The following is a 21,495-nucleotide window of genomic DNA, read 5'->3' on the forward strand; positions in this document are numbered from 1 at the left end:
TAAAATAAACCTTATCGACATTTATACTGCCTGAAGCGTGCAGGATGTACTGATAATTGCAAGACTGGCGTAGTTCTATGGTGTAGGATGTCAATGAGGCAATGCTGATACCGGCAGGACAGCTTTTGTGTCATTGCTTGAGTGGATGAAGCGCACAAAAGACACGGCACATAGGCAAAGACGGACACGACACAGGCGCTAATGTATTTAACGGATTATTTTTATCGTGACGAGAGAGTAGCATAAAAACTAAGTCAAACGAGACGCAACTCTCAAGAAGAGATCTTCTCCTAGGCTTAGATGCAACTAATAAGATGCATACGCTTACGATGCGACACATGTTTTGACACACTGCTGCGCACATACGAATTTTTTTCCTACGAGTAAAGAGTGCAGATGCAGTATAAGGCTGTCAGCAGGGCTGTAGACCGGTCATATTCACGGCATGGTAACACTACCAGCAGGAACTGTCCGTGTAAAACTCCCTCTTTTTACTCAAGTTTGCTTCTTTGCAGTAAGTGTCTTATAGAGGAAAAGCGCTCTTTACAGGCGAGAAAGTTAAAATGCTGTACCTTTGTTGCAAGGCTTCTTTCCCTCCCTTTTCTTTTCCGATGTTCGTGTATGTACATATTAGTATCCGCACATTCATTTTATGATTGTTAGCTCAATACTTTGTCCTTACGTGTCTATGTTTTTGTGTGTGTGTGTGTGTGTGTGTGTGCGGCCTGTCCCGTTTTGCGCGCTTGTTCCCACTTGATGAATCAGTCTACTAGTTTTATATTCTTCGACGTTGGTGATGGTGGTGGTGGGAATGTACAAGAGGTAATAGCTCTGCAGTGACCTGATTTCTGCTTCCTTCGAACATTAGTGGCAGAGAGACGATAGGCTTTACATTGTGTACGCACCTTCCTTGCACAGGTACGGGCTGTGGTGTCCGTAGCGGCAGGCGCAGATTCCTTCCATGCAGTGCACCAGCTCCGGGTTTTGGCACTCGGACTCCCCCGAGCACTGCGCCCCGAGGGGTTCTGCGAATGGACGCCACACATTCTCATGGGGCACGTATTTGGAATAACTGACGTAGAAACACTTAAAATCGCATGCGCCGATGCGATTGTAGCATAAAAAAAAAGTTTATCGTGTTTGTCGATTCAGCTGGAGGACAAACAAAAGGAAAGCCGAAATAATAAAAAGACAACTATAGTGGCACTTTTCTCATGATATTGGCAGGCGAGATATTGGCAAGCATTTTGAAGAGTTCGCAATTTCACGATGCTTTTATTCTGGCTTGTCCGGTGACTGACGTTTTATTGAAGTATCACATTATATGACACAAACAACGTCGATGTCAACAATAAAAGTTGTGTCAGACCGCACGACCCCCCGCCCCCCCCCCCCCCCCCCTCTTCCCATTAAGCCCGTAAAGCGCTGTTTTCCTGGTTTATTGTTCTCGCGTTGTGCAGACGTCCGAAAAGTAAGCTTTATAGCCTTGTAGCCTTTGCTGGCTGATACGGTCACCGCAAAAAAATGCTCGCTCGATCGCTTTAGCTTGCCTGTCACAAGCAGAACCTCTTGTTCCCCTGGTCAAATCTTCCCCCCCCCCCCTCCCACACACGATCAATTCTCCCCTTTGCGAACGCAAAAAAAGCCTCTCTGTACACATCTCGGATTTTCAATTACGTTTGTTCTGTTGTTCAGGGTTTTCTTAAGAAGCTGCTCGTGCAGTTTGCACGCGTCAACCCCGTGTCTCCTTCTAGTTGACGTTTGCCTTTTGGCAAGAAGCCACATCATGTAGCAAAGTACGATTTGCTGGACTCACTCACTCACTCACTCACTCACTCACTCACTCACTCACTCACTCACTCACTCACTCACTCACTCACTCACTCACTCACTCACTCACTCACTCACTCACTCACTCACTCACTCACTCACTCACTCACTCACTCACTCACTCACTCACTCACTCACTCACTCATCCACCCACCCACCCACCCACCCACCCACCCACTCACAAGAAACGCTAACATCTATCCAGCTGATCATTTTAGTTCCCTCCACCCTGTATCGACACGACATCAGACGACACCACACACACATGAAAAGGGGGAGAGGAGATAAAATTGGAGCCAGGCACGCGAAAGCGTTAGCTTAGGGCAGAACTGTCAGCTCATCGCCAGAACTATCAACGAACGATGTAACTTATCCCCGAAAACACTTCGCTGTCTTTCGACACGAGCACGTGCCTCGACACCGAGACCCACACGCCAAGCATATCTCGGAGACTCCCGGTCGCTTGATCGCGTTTCTTCTTTATTGGATTTTCGAAATCGCTTCTTTTATGCATTTCCAATCCGGTGAGCTCGTTCTGTTGCCCCTTGTTTTGCTGTTTTGCCACGCCGAACGCGCATATCAAGCGAAGCTGCACTGGCGCGGAGAAAAATGCTCGCTAGGCATATATACTGCCTCGATATTTCATTCCTTACAGCGGATGCGCCCCCCCCCCCCCCTCCCCATTTTTTTTCTTGGCTCCTCATTTCTTTCCCGTGTCTCTTTCAGAGGGAATAGGACACGCTTCGGAAAGGGCAGAAAAACAAGAGGATGTGAAGAAGGCGGCATTGTACGTCGGAAGTCGGAAGCGGAATCACGCTTGTTCTGGGGGATCATACGGTGCCGTAGCTCACGCGGAGAGAAAACTGAGAACTTCGGAACTTCGGAACTTGATTCTCTTCTTGTCTTCCCTTTTCGGCTTCCGACAGGAAACGCCGGCTGTTTTCGAGACCCGATCAGATCGCGAGCGGCTTGGGCTGACGCTGCGCGTGTTTTCACAACAAACCCTGTTTACGTTTCGTCGGTACGTTGTAGGATCACATGGCAGGAGGGATGGCGCCGTCAATAAAAACAGGCACCGAACGAAGTCAGAGACACGGCAACTCCGTAAGACGTGCGTTGGTGTACTGACGAGAGGATTTGTTGTCATCGTGTCGAAGCGATGCACGTGAGCTCGCGAGCGCTCAATCGCTAACTTGCTCATTTGTTCGCTCATTGTTTTGCTGAATCGCTTACTATCTCACTCGGTTAATCTCTCATTCGTCCAGTCATACCCTCGCCCGCTCAGGTACTCACCAACTTGCGCACTCACTCAATCGCTGACCAGCTCGCTCACTTACTTACGCCACTACTCATTCACTCAGGCATTTTATTGCTCACATGTCCATTCAATCGCTAACTTGCTCGTTCACTCATTTCTTCACTAGTTCGCACACTCATTTTCTCTCGTCAGATGTATTGACGTTTTCACATGCTCACCCATAAGTTCAATTACATGACCTGTTCTCCAATTCCTATAAACTGTATGCCGACTGCACTCATATCTGCACTAATGACTTTGTTTCATAAAGCAGTTCTGCAGGTGTTGTCGTTGTAATACCGGCTGGGCAACTGACAATCAGGCCCAAAGGTTTGTCCCTTACTAAGGACAGGGCTTGCCACTTTCGGTGGCGCCGTTGGTTATATATCTCGAAGGCAGCCCTCCGCAGTAGCCATGTGTTTTGTGACTCTATGGCTGCTATTAGGAGCTGAAATCAATGCAACTTAGAGATACTCATGTGTCGTTGGGATCTCAAATAGGGCAAACTGATTAAATGAGCTGTCATCAACGGATAAGACGTCGAACTTCAGTTTCTGCGGGAAGTGCAGCGTTCCTGCGGCAATATGAAGCCAAGTATCACTTCGCAGCCTTAATTACTTCTTTGATCTTAAGAATACATTTTCTCCTCTTTCAAACGTCTGTCAAACATTTTATATTTTTCTCTTTTCAATTTAACCTTTCCTGTCCTGTCCTGTGGCAGTGACTGGGCGGTGATGAGTGTGGCACACCCAGCGTCCGCGGTAAAACATCAGCAAAGCCTTTAGAGGTCAACATTGCCATGTAAAACACTGCGATATGCCTCGCTTACAAAGTTTTGATAACTGCTTTCTGTAAAAGAATTACAAAGTGTGCTGTTTAAACTGCTCTGAAGTCTAAGGAAGTGACAACACCATACCGCAGACTAGCAGCTGCTTTGTTATTAGCTTCGACAGGCTTTCAGGGCTGTCAGCCAGCGTAGGACATAAAAAAAGACAAAACTTTACAGTCATACTAAAAACAAAATAGCGAGGGTACAACAGATACAAAAAAAATCGACAATGCTCTCTTTCACCATTCTTTTTTCCTTCTTTAACTGTCTGCTTTTCTAGCCCCTCTTGCAGTCTTGTTGCCTTTGAAGTAATGTTTTTCTGCTGCCTTTTTCTTTTGTTCTTCGCTATATTAAAGCCATGAAAACATGTCTGAAAGGCCGTCAAGAACTAGCTACCTTATTGAATCTCGACCGCTTCCCTTGTGTTCTCGTCTCTTTTGAGCTAATACAGCCAGTTTGAATGAGCACCAAGTTGCTCGACTATGCTTTCAATGTTGGGAAATGAATGCTAGTCTACGCCACAGTGATTTTTTTTCTTCTCGTGCTTTATCTCCGAGCAGAGATTACGTCACGTTTTTAGGGCACTAACTTCAACTAGCTAGACTCTGTGTTTCTGACCAAGGATCTGCCTGGTTAATAAAGTGAATCGTAAAGATCTGAAAGCATTAACAATTTCAGCGACTTTACATATTTTTGGTTTACTAGAAATGATATTCAATTCAATTTATTTTTTCATGAACACATTGCGAGTGTCGATGTAAAAAAAGCCAGAAACTGTGCCTTGACATGCTCGTCGGCCCCTGCATTGCAGGGCAGCAGGCAACATACAAATTACATACACAAGTAAAGAGGCAAAATGCAAACAATGGTTGTCAAGAAAGGTTGGCACATATTCGAAAAAACAAGGAATGAAGGGTACACAAGAAAATGATAACAAAAAAGCAACAGAAATATATACTTCATAGAAAAAAAATGTATTTGATTATTCAAATCAGATCTACACTTTATGGGACGAAAAAGATAAAGAAGCAGTGAAAGAATGGTGGAATGTAAAAAGTAGCACATACATCGTGTATATCTTTGCGGCATGCTCGTGATACATCAACTTTTGCAGCATGAAACTTATATAAATGACGGGGCAACGTGTTTGCTGCGCTATATGTACCATATATTGTGCGGCATGTTGGACTATGCCACAGTTCGCTGTGTCTGCTAAGGTAAACTTGTACATTTAGCAAAAGGTGTGCCCTGTCACGCAAGTAATTTACATTTTGTTTTATCTCCTTCTTATATCATTCAGCCAGCCTAACATTATACATTTCAGATACTCTTACTGCACTGAACTGGCGGAGTAAGTCGCATGTGTTTGTATCGGAACCGACGTTTAGTATTGCACGTAGAGACTTCTTCTGTAAAACGTAAATCTTAATTTTATTGGTACCTGTAGTTGTTCCCCAAATTATGTGCGCATTGTATACTTGGGACATAAAGAGCGAATTATACAGGAGGAGTCTAGCTTTGCATGGAAGTGACGATGCCGCTTAATGATACCCGTGACACGAGAAAGCTTACTGATTACAGCGTTAACATGATTGTTCCAGCTTATCTGGCTGTTGAAATGTACCCCTAATATCTTAATATTGTCTACAACTTTTATAGTTTCCAAATATAGCTTAAGATCGTATGGTAGAATAATGTTTTTATTTTTGGTTTGAATATAATAGCCTTAGTTTTAGTTACATTAATGTTGAACTGATTATTAAGGGACCATTGATGGAGTGTACTTAGCGTCCTACTTGCCTCGTTTATCACATCTTCACATACGCTTGATGAGAAGAACAGTGAGACATCGTCTGCACACATAACAGACTTCGATGATTCACATCTTAAATTCGTACTCTTGTTGAATACATCACTCCATTTTAACTTTATTTAACGCAATCGACATAACCCAGTGCAGTGCAGCGGTTATAGTGAATCATGTCTGCATCCTTTTAAAGCGAAAATTGTTAGGCGCCCGTTCCTGACTTTTTCGTCGTCGTCGCCATCGGCGCAACCGATGGGTGAGTTAAAGTCACGGTCACGTGACATTCATAAACTGTCACGTGACGTTAATGTCACGTGACATGAATATCACGGTCAACCTGGGTCGCATAAGCCTACGGGTGGCTTTGTTTGTAACAGCCGGCTACCAGTGCAGGGGTGCATCACTTCACCAATACACCAATGCGCCAGGATTATATCCCCAGAACTAAACGCCTAAACAGCTATCGCTGAACGTCGCGTTACACTGTCGTAACCGTCCTGTGAGTTTTTTTTTTCTGCATCTGATTGGGTAATCAGAGTTTGAACTCTAGCTAAAAAGTCATCTGGATGCCAGCAGCGAAGCCCAAATATTCATAACTACACTTGTCCTCAATGCCTGTACAGCGTTTTGAATGTCATTATGCACTACATCTTCCTGTTTGCTTCTTCACTCTTTCATAATAATTCCCCTCGCATCTCCTATCGTGCGCTTTTTTACCACAGCGCATCATTTCCGACACGTCCGATGTCCTGGGATGCGCTCAGGCACGCTATGACGTCAGCATATTCAGAACACGTCCGCCCGTCACCTTCAGAGCTGCTTAGTTTCGGCTCGATTCACCAGCGCCACCATGTCGCGTTCTAGTTTGCTCGAGTCGACGAGTCCACACTGGCCTCGTATCCTGATCTGCATGCTGTCTCTCACGCGGAAGCGAGCAGCCTCGGCCGACAGGCCTGCGCGCTGCACATACGACAAAAGATCCCGAGCTCGCTTTTTTGTTTTGTTTTTATCTGCTGTGCAAGCGTTGCCCGTCCCTTTTAGCCGCGCACTTGTCTGTGATTGCCGGTCCGCACGCCCAAGTTGTAAGCTGCGGTGTCAATACACGTCGCGGTGTCGACAGGAGAAGCGACAATGCGAGCTCTCGCTACGCCGCATCAGGGGTTGATGGCTGTCCCGCTGCACTCGTGCTCATTGGCTGTCTTTTTTTTTTGCTTTTTTTTTTTCGAGGTGAAGCACTCACCCACGATGTCATTCACTCTCAATGCTTTGCTCACTGGAGCAGCCAGTAAAGCCTGTGCACGTCATGCTCGGCGCGTCCTAGAAGCCTCCCTGACCTTCTCCATCCACTGTCGATGCTTTAAAATCGCGTGACGGCAGCTTAACGACGGGGTAGCAGAGCAGACGATACGGTAGTAGACGTGAACAAAAAAAAACGATAAAGAAAATGGGAAAAGGCGAGTTAAAGCATACACCGTCCTATGCTTTTTCGATGCATAGACAACATCTCTGCTAGCCACAAGGACCAACTATTTCGCCTGTCTGCCTCAACGTACAACATTCGTTTATGTCGACAGCACAAAAAGAAAGTTTTCTTGCGATATCATTAGAGTTGTCACAACTAAATCCCGCCGATGTACGGCGTCATGAATTTCACTGATTAGTTGAGAGTGGTAACGGGACCTTGTGACGTCATCACAACCTGCCCACCGTGGAAGGTCATTATTAATTTAAGATTGGTCGCGAGGGGTCACGTTACCTCGTGACGTCATCATAACCTGTCCGCCGGGTTGTGAGCAAACTAGTTTCTAGACGGCAATCTAGATAGAATTGCAAAAGAAATGAAAAAAATGTGATGAATGCAAACGTCGGCGCCGTCACAGCATAGCAGACATCTACTACTGCAGCTAGCAGCCCGAATATGACGCTTGACGAACAGACAATGGCAAAGCAACTGATGCAAACACACAAAGGAGTTGCAACAGAAGCTGCGGCAAATGTGAAATGAAATGCTTTCGCATTTCACTCTCTAGGCGACGTTAGCGTCCCCATAGATTTATTTTTTTATGGTCATGCCATTTGACCGTACGATCTATCAAGCACGTGAGCTGCTTCAACAAGCGATGAAATCTATTTAAAGGGAATATTTTATACTTTTGAGCACCTTGCTCTAAAGAACTTCGCAGAAAGGCTTTTGTAGGCTTAAATTTTATGGCACTGTCTGCCATGTTGGTACCGGTTAGAATAACTTCATTCGGAAAAATCGTCGTTTCCTGATTAGTCCGCCATGTATGTGCAAGAGATCGGCAGGCTATCAAGTGATGTTGCCATAATGGATGCCGCCACAATTAGCATGCATGCATGAGAATGGAAGTGGGGGTGCCGCTTTCGCTCAAGTGTCACAACCTGTCAAGTGTCGCCCACCGTCACAACCTGGAACCAATCTTTGCACGTACTAACAGATTTAAAAATTATTTTTTTCCATGCACTGTCACCCAGTGGAATGCTCTTCCAAGAGATGTTTTTTTTCCGCTGATAATGTAACAGTTTTTGAAGCAAGTGTACGAAAAACGCTGTGCTTATTTTTTCCTTTATATATATATATATATATATATATATATATATATATATATATATATATATATATATATATATATATATATATATATATATATATATATATATATATATATATATATATATATATATATATATATATATTTGCTTTAATGGTTGCCGATTCATTTTCCCCTTTTCTACTTTATATCATGTGTTTGCACTGCACCCTGTTCGTTTTATATCTTGTGATTGCTTCCCAATGGTGGCGCTGAATTGCATTTTTTGTGACCTGTATTGCCCTTCCTGCTTGGTCTTCAATGACTGCAGTATGTTTTAAATAAATAAATAAATAAATAAAAAATTACGTCAACTTTGTGCTATGCAGTGAGGAATTTTGTTTTTTCTGTGATCATATTCCTCACAACATGTGAAGCCACAGTGGAACCGTTGTTCCCACTTAAACGTCCAGACGCTGAGTGTCATCTACTTCGGGCTGGAACAGCGCCAGAAAACGAATATACTACGTGAACTTCGCCTCCTCAAAAAGCGAACAGCACAACAGGTTTGCGGAGGCTTTAAAGGGTTCTTCAGTGAGCTCCTCGAACTCGAGTGGAATACTTCTTGAAGCTATCCTTACGAGCGCTGTTGATCACGCAGCAGGCATCAGAGTGGTGCTGTTGTCACCGCGTGGGAGGTCGCGCTGTCATGTCAAAAGTTCTCATTTTTTAGTCGCGACTTCCTCTTTCTAGAGAAAAAAAAGATGAGCTTATTGAAGATGATTGCTCTGTTGACAAACTTATCACTTGAACTGTGTTCATAGCAGTGCTACTGAAGGCGCGGGTACCAAATTGATGGCAGCTTTAAGCCATGCAAGAGTGGACCGACTGTCCACATTATGCACTCACGTGTTGCTTCTGTTAAGTCTTTTTTTTTTGCTTCCTCAGCTGCTGTCATGTGGTGATCTGTATTTGATAGTATGGACGACATTTTTTTTTCTTTTCTAAGCGAGCAGTATTGAACAGTGATAGAGACATCCTTTTCAGGGTCCTTCTAAATCCTGCTAACCTGTATGCAACCTCACTTACAACAACAACAAAAACGGATATTGTTTTTTTTTGTCGACTACAGCGCTCTGCTCGGCCGACCAAAGTAAAAGACACAGCATGAAGAAGCAGAACAGTAGTGACCTCGTATTCGGATCGGCGTGATGTGGCTTCGGAGGCGACAGAATAAACATGGAGTAGTGCGACTCAACTGTAATATGCGAACCCAACACATCCAATCCCCTCCCTCTCGCAACCAGCGACCCGCATCACAGCTCATATTACTACATCGACCGCCGTGGAACTGGAGAGACAGAGGCTTAGAAATAGACTCCACAACACACTGCTGTGCGGGGAGCTCGGGTTTTATATTGGACGAGACAGAAATGGCAGAGCGGGCCGCTTCCGTGTTTCGTCGTTCGTTGGTCCGTCCGGGTCACCGGCGGGTGGGCACGTTGAACCCTGACATTTCGAACGCACCCGCGCGCGCGCACCGACACTCAACCACCTCTCCTTTCTATCTCTCCATCTCTTTCAGTCACCCTCTCTCGCTCTCTCTAGAAACGCATACGCACACTCGGACTCGCTCACTCCGTCTGATCCTCCTCTCCCATTTCTCCCCTCTCTTTCCCTCTCAGCGTTTCCCGGCAGCTCTGCGGCGCTCTTAAGCTCTTGGGTTTTGAACGCAACTCTCGCCGATGCTTCGTCCCCTCTATGTGTTTGTAGTAGTGGTACATGCTAGAGAGATGCTAGAGAGAACTGGGAAGGTATAGTCTCTCCGGTTCGTATATACCGCGCGGATTGAGAGATATGAGCGAGCTACTACGTCACGCGGACGTCATTCTCTACGCTCCTCTTTCTCCCTCTCCATATTCCTCTCTATCCATTTTCGCAAGCAGACAGCTCGCCGTCGATTGTGCTTCGCTTTTACAACATTCCCCCTCCCCGTCATCCCTCCTTCCATCCTCTCCATCTTCCCTTCGTTGACGCACTTTGCTGCCCGCTGGTTATTATTTCTCTGGCGTCACCTGAAATGTAGAGCATCCGCTGGACGGATAATGTTCCGCGTCATTATTTTACCGGGCGTATGGAGTGAGCGACGCGCTTCGCGATGCAAATCAGATAAAAAAAAATGGATCCAATTTGGTACGGGTAATATTATATGGGCAAGTGTATTGGAAGGGGTTGAATAGAAGGGCTGTATTTTTGCAAAAAAAGAAAAAATGAAGGATTTGTGCCGCATGCCGATTATATTTCTTGGGACAAGAGGCTCTGTCAGGTATAGTCGCTTTTCTGTTCTGCTTTATTTTCCGTGAATAAACAGCAATAAAAGAACAAAAAATCAAGGAAAGGCAAAAAAGAAAGAAGGAAAAATAAAGAAACAGAAAGCAATCAAGAGAGGAGGAAAGAGAAAAAGAAATAATTAAAAAAGGCGGCTCGGAACTTCGCCGTTGCTGGGCTAACTTAAATTTAAATGCGCTGTCTTCAATCTCTTCTTCCGGAGGAAAATTGAATTTTAGCGCAAGTTTTTTGCAGGCGCCACGAAATAGGTGATTTCTAAAGAAAGAAGTAATTAGATCAATAAAAATATCCGCTTTTTCTTGTGGTTAATTTTCCGCAGAGAAACTTCGACTGCCTAAGCGTGTAGTGCAGACCGCCTTTAAAATTGTGACCACGGTAACTGGGAGCTCGAGCATGAGGGTCCACTAACTTGTGCATCATAGGCTTCAATAGAAACCGCGGCTAAATATTTGACGAGGAGAGTTTTTAGTCTTATAGCTAAACCTCAGAACCCATCATGTTCATACCGCTGTCAACAGAGACGAAGAAAGCTTCTAGTTCATAGTTTACCACTGCGCTCTACTTGGCTAGCGTCTTCGTAGCTAACTCTGTTTCGTCAGGTTGCATAGAAACGAGTGTACAGTGCAGATGACATGTCTTACGCATTGGCTTCAAATACCTTTTAGATAACTGTTGACTCACATGACGACAAAGACAGCGCAGAGAGTCACAGAAAGGAAGGAAAATAGCACGGGCAAAAGTAAAGGAACAATAAAGGAACGCCCTGGATGTAGAAAGAAACCCGAGCGGATAATGTCGCGGCGGAAATTGGGAGGAGGGAATGAACCCGGCCAGGACATGTCATTCGCACAAAAGGTGACCGGTTGTCACTAGGAACGACAAGCTGTATACCGAGAGAGAGAGAAGAAAAAAAAAACGTCAGTGGTGGCAGGGATCCAGGGGAAGTGACATGGTTAGGAAGTCTGCTAGGATATAGCTGGTCTCGGTTGCCGCAAGGGGAGGGCACGTGACCTGCCTGATCGTAATGATCTTGACGATGAGAATTACAGGAGCAAAACAATCGCCTCTTGTTAGTGGCACGCATCGCGGATAATTAGCAGCTGTCTTTTCACTCTTGGACGTAGGACGACAAGCAGCATCCTGCATAGTGCAGTCCGTTTAGAATGGCAAGGAATGCGCTGCAATTAACTTGCAGGACGGGGCTGTTTGGAAAGCGGCGTTGGATAAAGCATAGGGAGAGACATTTCGAATGGCACAACTACGTTGCAATGTGATGCAAGACTGGGCTGCCCAGAACACGGTGTTGGACAACGCACTGGAATCGGTACAGTGCGTTTCGAACGGCACAGGAATACCCTGAATGGGTTGCAAGACTAGGGCTGTCTAAGATGTGGTGTTGGACAAAGCATAGGAATGAATGCAGTGCGTTTCGAATGGCACAGAAATAAGTTATATTAGACGGCATAACTGAGCTGTTTGGGACGAGTGGTGTTGGACAAAACATATGGAAGGATGCAGTGGGTTTCTAATGGAGTTGGCTTACGTTGCAATGGGCTGCACGACTGGGCTGTCTAAGATGTGGTGTTGGACATAGCATAGGAATGAATGCAGTGCGTTTCGAATGGCACAGGAATAAGTTATATTAGACTGCATGACTAAGCTGTATGGGACAAGTGGTGTTGGACAAAACATATGGAAGGATGCAGTGGGTTCCGAATGGAGTTGGCTTACGTTGCAATGGGCTGCACGACTGGGCTGTCTAAGATGTGGGGCTGGAAAAAGCATAGAAATGAATGCAGTGCGTTTCGAATGGCACAGAAATAAGTTATATTAGACTGCATGACTGAGCTGTTTGGGACGAGTGGTGTTGGACAAAACATATGGAAGGATGCAGTGGGTTTCGAATGGAGTTGGCTTACGTTGCAATGGGCTGCACGACTGGGCTGTCTAAGATGTGATGTTGGAAAAAGCATAGGAATGAATGCAGTGCGTTTCGAATGGCACAGAAATAAGTTATATTAGACTGCATGACTGAGCTCTTTGGGACGAGTGGTGTTGGACAAAACGTATGGAAGGATGCAGTGGGTTTCGAATGGAGTTGGCTTACGTTGCAATGGGCTGCACGACTGGGCTGTCTAAGATATGGGGTTGGAAAAAGCATAGGAATGAATGCAGTGTGTTTCGAATGGCACAGAAATAAGTTATATTAGACTGCATGACTGAGCTGTTTGGGACGAGTGGTGTTGGACAAAACATAGGGAAGGATGCAGTGGGTTTCGAATGGAGTTGGCTTACGTTGCAATGGGCTGCACGACTGGGCTGTCTAAGATGTGATGTTGGAAAAAGCATAGGAATGAATGCAGTGCGTTTCGAATGGCACAAAAATAAGTTATATTAGACTGCATGACTGAGCTCTTTGGGACGAGTGGTGTTGGACAAAACGTATGGAAGGATGCAGTGGGTTTCGAATGGAGTTGGCTTACGTTGCAATGGGCTGCACGACTGGGCTGTCTAAGATATGGTGTTGGAAAAAGCATAGGAATGAATGCAGTGTGTTTCGAGTGGCACAGAAATAAGTTATGTTAGACTGCATGACTGAGCTGTTTGGGACGAGTGGTGTTGGACAAAACGTATGGAAGGATGCAGTGGGTTTCGAATGGAGTTGGCTTACGTTGCAATGGGCTGCACGACTGGGCTGTCTAAGATGTGGTGTTGGAAAAAGCATAGGAATGAATGCAGTGCGTTTCGAATGGCACAGAAATGTTAAATTAGACTGCATGACTGAGCTGTTTGGGACGAGTGGTGTTGGACAAAACATATGGAAGGATGCAGTGGGTTTCGAATGGAGTTGGCTTACGTTGCAATGGGCTGCACGACTGGGCTGTCTAAGATGTGGTGTTGGAAAAAGCATAGGAATGAATGCAGTGCGTTTCGAATGGCACAGAAATGTTATATTAGACTGCATGACTGAGCTGTTTGGGACGAGTGGTGTTGGACAAAACATATAGAAGGATGCAGTGGGTTTTGAATGGAGTTGGCTTACGTTGCAATGGGCTGCACGACTGGGCTGTCTAAGATGTGGTGTTGGAAAAAGCATAGGAATGAATGCAGTGCGTTTCGAATGGCACAGAAATGTTATATTAGACTGCATGACTGAGCTGTTTGGGACGAGTGGTGTTGGACAAAACATATGGAAGGATGCAGTGGGTTTCGAATGGAGTGGGCTTACGTTGCAATGGGCTGCACGACTGGGCTGTCTAAGATGTGGTGTTGGACAAAGCATAGGAATGAATGCAGTGCGTTTCGAATGGCACAGAAATGTTATATTAGACTGCATGACTGAGCTGTTTGGGACGAGTGGTGTTAGACAAAACATATGGAAGGATGCAGTGGGTTTCGAATGGAGTTGGCTTACGTTGCAATGGGCTGCACGACTGGGCTGTCTAAGATGTGGTGTTGGAAAAAGCATAGAAATGAATGCAGTGCGTTTCGAATGGCACAGAAATAAGTTATATTAGACTGCATGACTGAGCTGTTTGGGACGAGTGGTGTTGGACAAAACATATGGAAGGATGCAGTGGGTTTCGAATGGAGTGGGCTTACGTTGCAATGGGCTGCACGACTGGGCTGTCTAAGATGTGGTGTTGGAAAAAGCATAGGAATGAATGCAGTGCGTTTCGAATGGCACAGAAATGTTATATTAGACTGCATGACTGAGCTGTTTGGGACGAGTGGTGTTAGACAAAACATATGGAAGGATGCAGTGGGTTTTGAATGGAGTTGGCTTACGTTGCAATGGGCTGCACGACTGGGCTGTCTAAGATGTGGTGTTGGAAAAAGCATAGGAATGAATGCAGTGCGTTTCGAATGGCACAGAAATGTTATATTAGACTGCATGACTGAGCTGTTTGGGACGAGTGGTGTTAGACAAAACATATGGAAGGATGCAGTGGGTTTCGAATGGAGTTGGCTTACGTTGCAATGGGCTGCACGACTGGGCTGTCTAAGATGTGGTGTTGGAAAAAGCATAGGAATGAATGCAGTGCGTTTCGAATGGCACAGAAATGTTATATTAGACTGCATGACTGAGCTGTTTGGGACGAGTGGTGTTGGACAAAACATATGGAAGGATGCAGTGGGTTTCGAATGGAGTTGGCTTACGTTGCAATGGGCTGCACGACTGGGCTGTCTAAGATGTGGTGTTGGAAAAAGCATAGGAATGAATGCAGTGCGTTTCGAATGGCACAGAAATAAGTTATGTTAGACTGCATGACTGAGCTGTTTGGGACGAGTGGTGTTGGACAAAACATATGGACGGATGCAGTGGGTTCCGAATAGAGTTGGCTTACGTTGCAATGGACTGCACGACTGGGCTGTCTAAGATGTGGTGTCGGAAAAAGCATAGGAATGAATGCAGTGCATTTCGAATGGCACAAAAATAAGTTATATTAGACTGCAAGACTGAGCTGTTTGGGACGAGTGGTGTTGGACAAAACATATGGAAGGATGCAGTGGGTTTCTAATGGAGTTGGCTTATGTTGCAATGGGCTGCACGACTGGGCTGTCTAAGATGTGGTGTTGGACAAAGCATAGGAATGAATGCAGTGCGTTTCGAATGGCACAGAAATAAGTTATATTAGACTGCATGACTGAGCTGTTTGGGACGAGTGGTGTTGGACAAAACATATGGAAGGATGCAGTGGGTTCCGAATGGAGTTGGCTTACGTTGCAATGGGCTGCATGACTGGGCTGTCTAAGATGTGGTGTTGGAAAAAGCATACGAATGAATGCAGTGCGTTTCGTAGTCGAGCGTTTGACGCAATCCCGTCTGGCGAGGAGGGAGCATAATAGCAGAAAAAGAGGAGCACTCGCCAAAAAAGGAAAAACAAAGACGTTTCGGGGCCCGTACGGGTCCCTTGTTCACAATGGCAGCAGATGGGCGAAGGTGGTTACTTATGTACGGTGCAGGTGACGTAATGAGCATGCGTAGATCTCAGGAAGATTACCCCTCGTTCGGTTTAATACTTGTGGTGTCGTTTGGATGTGAAGTGATTCTAGAAGTAAACGGGATTATAAATACTTCTCCGTCGCGATGACTGAGGCGTTGTTCCAATCGATGGCATGGGATGCAACTTGATAGTGTTCAGCCAAGGCGTTTTCTTTCGTGTGGCCTTTGGCGACGTCATTTTGATGTTGTTTTAAGCGCCTGATAAAATTGCCTGATTCGCCGATGTATGCAGCTTTGCAGTCCTTGCAGGGAATCTTGTACACCACTCCGGGGAATCTGTTTCTTTCAACCCGGTCTTTAACTCTGACAAGTTTTTGCTTCAGCTTACTTGGTGGCACGTGGGCGATATGGACATTGTAGTCCTTGAAGACCCTGGCTAAGGTCTCGCTCACTCCTGGAGCGTAGGGGATGCTTGCTCGCTTGCTTTTCTTGGTGGCCGTTGTTTCCGCGTTTCGATGTGAACAGCGGCGTTCTGCAGTGATTATCATATTTTTCGTGTACCCGTTGTTGGCAAGATCCTTCGTCACAATTTTCAGTTCGGATCTGAGTGTCCTCGGGCTTGAACAAAGGCGGAAAGCGCGGCCGAAAAGTGCAGATGCAACGGAGCGTTTATGTGCGACAGGGTGTGCCGAATGAAAACTCAGGTACCGACCAGTGTGAGTGGGCTTGCGGTACACGCTCGTTGCGAGCCCATTGCTTGTTCTTTGCACAAGCACATCCAGGAAGGGAATGGCTCCATTCTTTTGTTCTTCTTTGGTGAATTGAATTGTCGGCTGAAAGGAGTTCAGGTGCTCAAGGAAATGGCTTGCATCCTGTCGGCGAATCACACAAAAACAGACATCGACGTACCGGAAAAACAGTTTAGGGGCTGGATGAAATGAACCCAGTGCCTCTGCTTCAGTGCGTTCAAGAACAATGTTTGCGCACACGACGGAGACGGAAGCACCCATGGCTGTGCCAAAAAGTTGTTTGTAGTGTTGCTTCCTAAATACAAAATACGTGTTGCGCAAGCAGAAATCGAGCAGACGACAAAGGTCAACAACCTCAAAAGGCGTACGTGAAGAGAGCGAGGCGTCGTTTTCTAAAAGGCGTTTGCAGGATGAAACTGCGAAGTCTACCGGGACTGACGTAAACATTGACTTCACGTCGAAAGAGACCAGGACATCCTCGTCGTCTATAGTGACGTCCTTAAGCTTGTTGACGAAATGGGAGGAGTCCTTTACATACGTCGTTGTTCTTCCAACCAGAGGGCGAATCACTTGATGTAAGTATCCGGAGAGCGCGTGCAAAGGAGAGCGCGTAAAGTCTACGATAGGGCGTAGTGGCACGTCCTGCTTGTGCACCTTAGGAAGGCCGTAGATAGCAGGTGCCGAACCGTTGTGGCACAGCGGCCGAAAATAGAGGTGCTTATTCTCTGGTGGGACGAACTTGAAGACGTAGGAAAGTAGACTTTGAAGTTCTGTCTCTACCTTCTTTGTGGGGTCACGTTTAACTTTTTCGTACATCGCCTCGTCCTGGAGAAGCGTCGTCATTTTTTGGATGTAGTCCGATTGGTTGAGAACGACGGTTGAATTCCCCTTATCAGCAGGCAGGACGACAATGTCTTCGTTCTCTTGGAGCCTTTTCAAGGCATGCATTTCAGGGGAAGTCAACGTTTCTGTTTTTCTCCCGCAACGCTTCGAAAGGACCCCGATGGCACGGCAACGAGCTTCTTCCCGCTTACCAGAATCTACCTTGCGGACTGCCTGCTCCACAGCGCAGGCCATTCTACGCCCGTTTGGCTGAGCGCCGGTATTGAAATTAAGGCCTCGGCTTAGGAGGCTCAATTCTGCCGGGTCCAGGTGGTGGGAAGATAGGTTGTGTATCCCGAATGCAGCACGAGAAACGACGCTGCTGTCCAGCAACGAACAGAACTTGGCTTCTTGGGCTCTGCTTCTCCCTTGACGGGAAATGGCAGCAGAACTGTTGGCGTGAAGCAGGACGCTGGGAAAATCGCTGTTGAGGCAATCGTCCAGCATGCGTTGCGTGAAGAAAACATCATTTTCCAGGCGTTTGATGGTGCATCTGGTATCGAAAACGGGCTTGAAGTAGACGCTTCTCAGCTTGCGCAATCACTTGCCTTCCAAAAGGCGTGCAGACCCGAAGTGGCAGTCTAAGGGACTTGGGAATAAGGCCATGGTTCTTGCAGCGCAAATTGAAGTGAAGATGGCACAGAAAAGATGTGAAACTTGTCTTGAGCGTGACGAAATTACGGATCTTCGTTATCACGGCTTGCCCATATTTTCCGCGGAGAGTAACGTAGTGCGTTTCGAATGGCACAGAAATAAGTTATATTAGACTGCTTGACTGAGCTGTTTGGGACGAGTGGTGTTGGACAAAACATATGGAAGGATGCAGTGGCTTTCTAATGGAGTTGGCTTACGTTGCAATGGGCTGTACGACTGGGCTGTCTAAGATGTGGTGTTGGACAAAGCATAGGAATGAATGCAGTGTGTTTCGAATGGCACAGAAATAAGTTATATTAGACTGCATGACTGAGCTGTTTGGGACGAGTGGTGTTGGACAAAACATATGGAAGGATGCAGTGGCTTTCTAATGGAGTTGGCTTACGTTGCAATGGGCGGTACGACTGGGCTGTCTAAGATGTGGTGTTGGACAAAGCATAGAAATGAATGCAGTGTGTTTCGAATGGCACAGAAATAAGTTATATTAGACTGCATGACTGAGCTGTTTGGGACGAGTGGTGTTGGACAAAACATATGGAAGGATGCAGTGGGTTTCTAATGGAGTTGGCTTACGTTGCAATGGGCTGCACGACTGGGCTGTCTAAGATGTGGTGTTGGACAAAGCATAGAAATGAATGCAGTGTGTTTCGAATGGCACAGAAATAAGTTATATTAGACTGCATGACTGAGCTGTTTGGGACGAGTGGTGTTGGACAAAACATATGGAAGGATGCAGTGGGTTTCTAATGGAGTTGGCTTACGTTGCAATGGGCTGCACGACTGGGCTGTCTAAGATGTGGTGTTGGACAAAGCATAGGAATGAATGCAGTGTGTTTCGAATGGCACAGAAATAAGTTATATTAGATTGCATGACTGAGCTGTTTGGGACGAGTGGTGTTGGACAAAACATATGGAAGGATGAAGTGGGTTTCGAATGGAGTTGGCTTACGTTGCAATGGGCTGCACGACTGGGCTGTCTAAGATGTGGTGTTGGACAAAGCATAGTAATGAATGCAGTGTGTTTCGAATGGCACAGAAATAAGTTATATTAGACTGCATGACTGAGCTGTCTGGGACGAGTGGTGTTGGACAAAACATATGGAAGGATGCAGTGGGTTCCGAATGGAGTTGGCTTACGTTGCAATGGGCTGCACGACTGGGCTGTCTAAGATGTGGTGTTGGAAAAAGCATAGGAATGAATGCAGTGCGCTTCGAATGGCACAGAAATAAGTTATATTAGACTGCATGACTGAGCTGTTTGGGACGACTGGTGTTGGACAAAACGTTGGAAGGATGCAGTGGGTTTCTAATGGAGTTGGCTTACGTTGCAATGGGCTGCACGACTGGGCTGTCTAAGATGTGGTGTTGGACAAAGCATAGAAATGAATGCAGTGTGTTTCGAATGGCACAGAAATAAGTTATATTAGACTGCATAACTGAGCTGTTTGGGACGAGTGGTGTTGGACAAAACATATGGAAGGATGCAGTGGGTTTCTAATGGAGTTGGCTTACGTTGCAATGGGCTGCACGACTGGGCTGTCTAAGATGTGGTGTTGGACAAAGCATAGGAATGAATGCAGTGTGTTTCGAATGGCACAAAAATAAGTTATATTAGACTACATGACTGAGCTGTCTGGGACGAGTGGTGTTGGACAAAACATATGGAAGGATGCAGTGGGTTCCGAATGAAGTTGGCTTACGTTGCAATGGGCTGCACGACTGGGCTGTCTAAGATGTGGTGTTGGAAAAAGCATAGGAATGAATGCAGTGCGTTTCGAATGGCACAGAAATAAGTTATATTAGACTGCATGACTGAGCTGTTTGGGACAAGTGGTGTTGGACAAAACATATGGAAGGATGCAGTGGGTTCCGAATGGAGTTGGCTTACGTTGCAATGGGCTGCACGACTGGGCTGTCTAAGATGTGGGGTTGGAAAAAGCATAGGAATGAATGCAGTGCGTTTCGAATGGCACAGGAATAAGTTATATTAGACTACAAGACTGAGCTGTTTGGGACGAGTGGTGTTGGACAAAACATATGGAAGGATACTGTGCGTTTCGAACGAAACGAGCCTAAGTTGCAATGGGCTGAACGACTGGGTTCTATAAGATGTGGTATTGGACAAAGCATAGGAATGAATGCAGTGCATTACGAATGGCACAGTAATACGTTATCTTAGACTGCGAGACAGCTGTTTGGGACAAGTGATGTTTGGCAAAGCGTATGGAAGGATACAGTGCGTTTCGAACGGAGCAGGCCTATGTTGAATGGGCTGCACGACTGAGCTGCCTAGTACGCGGTGTTGGACAAAGCATGGGAACGAATGCAGCGTGTTTATATTATTATTATTATTATAATGTTTCGAATGGCGCAAAAATACATTGGACTGCACTGGAAATGCACTGCTCGTTGGTTTGAAATACGGAGCTGTATAAAACGTGGCGCGGGGCTGAGCATCGAGACGGATACAGTGCATTTCGAATGGCGCAGGCATAGTTTGCAATGAGCTGCACGACTGAGTTGTCAGAATGTGGTGTTGGCAAAGCATAGAAATGAATGCAGTGCGTTTCGAATGGCACAGGAATACGTTATATTATACTGCAATACTGAGCTGTGTGGGACGAGTGGTGTTGGACAAAACATATGGAAGGATGCAGTGGGTTCCGAATGGAGTGGGCTTACGTTCTAGTGGGCTGCACGACTGGGTTGTCTAAGATGTGGTGTTGGACAAAGCATAGGGAAGAATACAGTGCGTTTCGATAGGCGCAGAAATACTGTGCATTTGGCTGCAAGACCTTGCTGTTTAGAACGTTGCGCTCTACAATACATAGACAACAAATGGCTCAGGAATAGGTTTCAGTGCTTTGAGAGACTGGGCTGTTTGGAAAGGGGTGGACAAAGCATTTGGACGTAACAATGTTTTCTGAATGGCGCGGGAATACTTAGCATTGGGATGCAAGACTGGTTTGTTTTGGGACGTAGTGGCAGACAAAGCATCGGGACGGGTACAGTGAACGTAGAATGGAGCACGTATACGCTGCATTGGGCTGCAACGCTTGGCTATGTGGAACGTGGTGTTCGACGAACCACGGAGACGGAAGCGTACAGAGATATAAAAGAACAGTAACGCAACTGTGTTGCTGCCTAGCTGCTGGTATGTGAAAAAGTGAGAATGCTCATTTGTTAATCTTTTCCCCCCGCAAAGCCACATCTGCGCAGTTGTCTTGTGTTGCAGCGACATGGGGTGGAGGGTTATTGTGTCCTAAGTTTTGGTGATGAGCTTAGTGCATATATATGAAGAGCAACATAATGTGGTGTCCATGTACTGGGTACAAAATGCACAGTACATGGACTCGGGCATAATTGATACGTAGAATTTATAACCCCCGACATATTATAATGACGTAACGGATAACGAGGGAAGAGAAATGAAGTAGGTTCTGGCGGAAATAAAGTCAGTAAATTTGACATGATGGGCTAGTCGAGGTCGGAGGGGTACAAATGTAAAGGAAAATCAATGAGCGAGACCTATGTCTTACAGTGAACTTTACTCGGCTAATGACGATGAAGAGGCTTGGCATCACGCTTAATTGAAGGG

The 21,495-nt window shown here is 45.9% G+C and overlaps 1 protein-coding gene across 1 annotated transcript in view; it reads right to left on the bottom strand.

The window, feature by feature from the left end:
• The window catches only part of LOC144133412 (uncharacterized), a 42,973-nt gene that overhangs the window by 15,675 nt on the left and 5,803 nt on the right, over positions 1 to 21,495 (bottom strand). The window contains exon 2 of the mRNA XM_077666499.1: positions 906 to 1,025. Within this exon, the coding sequence (XP_077522625.1) occupies positions 906 to 1,025 (120 nt within the window). The remainder of the gene's footprint in view (positions 1 to 905; positions 1,026 to 21,495) is intronic.

The sequence above is a fragment of the Amblyomma americanum genome, chromosome 5, assembly GCF_052857255.1.
Source record: "Amblyomma americanum isolate KBUSLIRL-KWMA chromosome 5, ASM5285725v1, whole genome shotgun sequence".
NCBI classification, from domain to species: domain Eukaryota; kingdom Metazoa; phylum Arthropoda; class Arachnida; order Ixodida; family Ixodidae; genus Amblyomma; species Amblyomma americanum.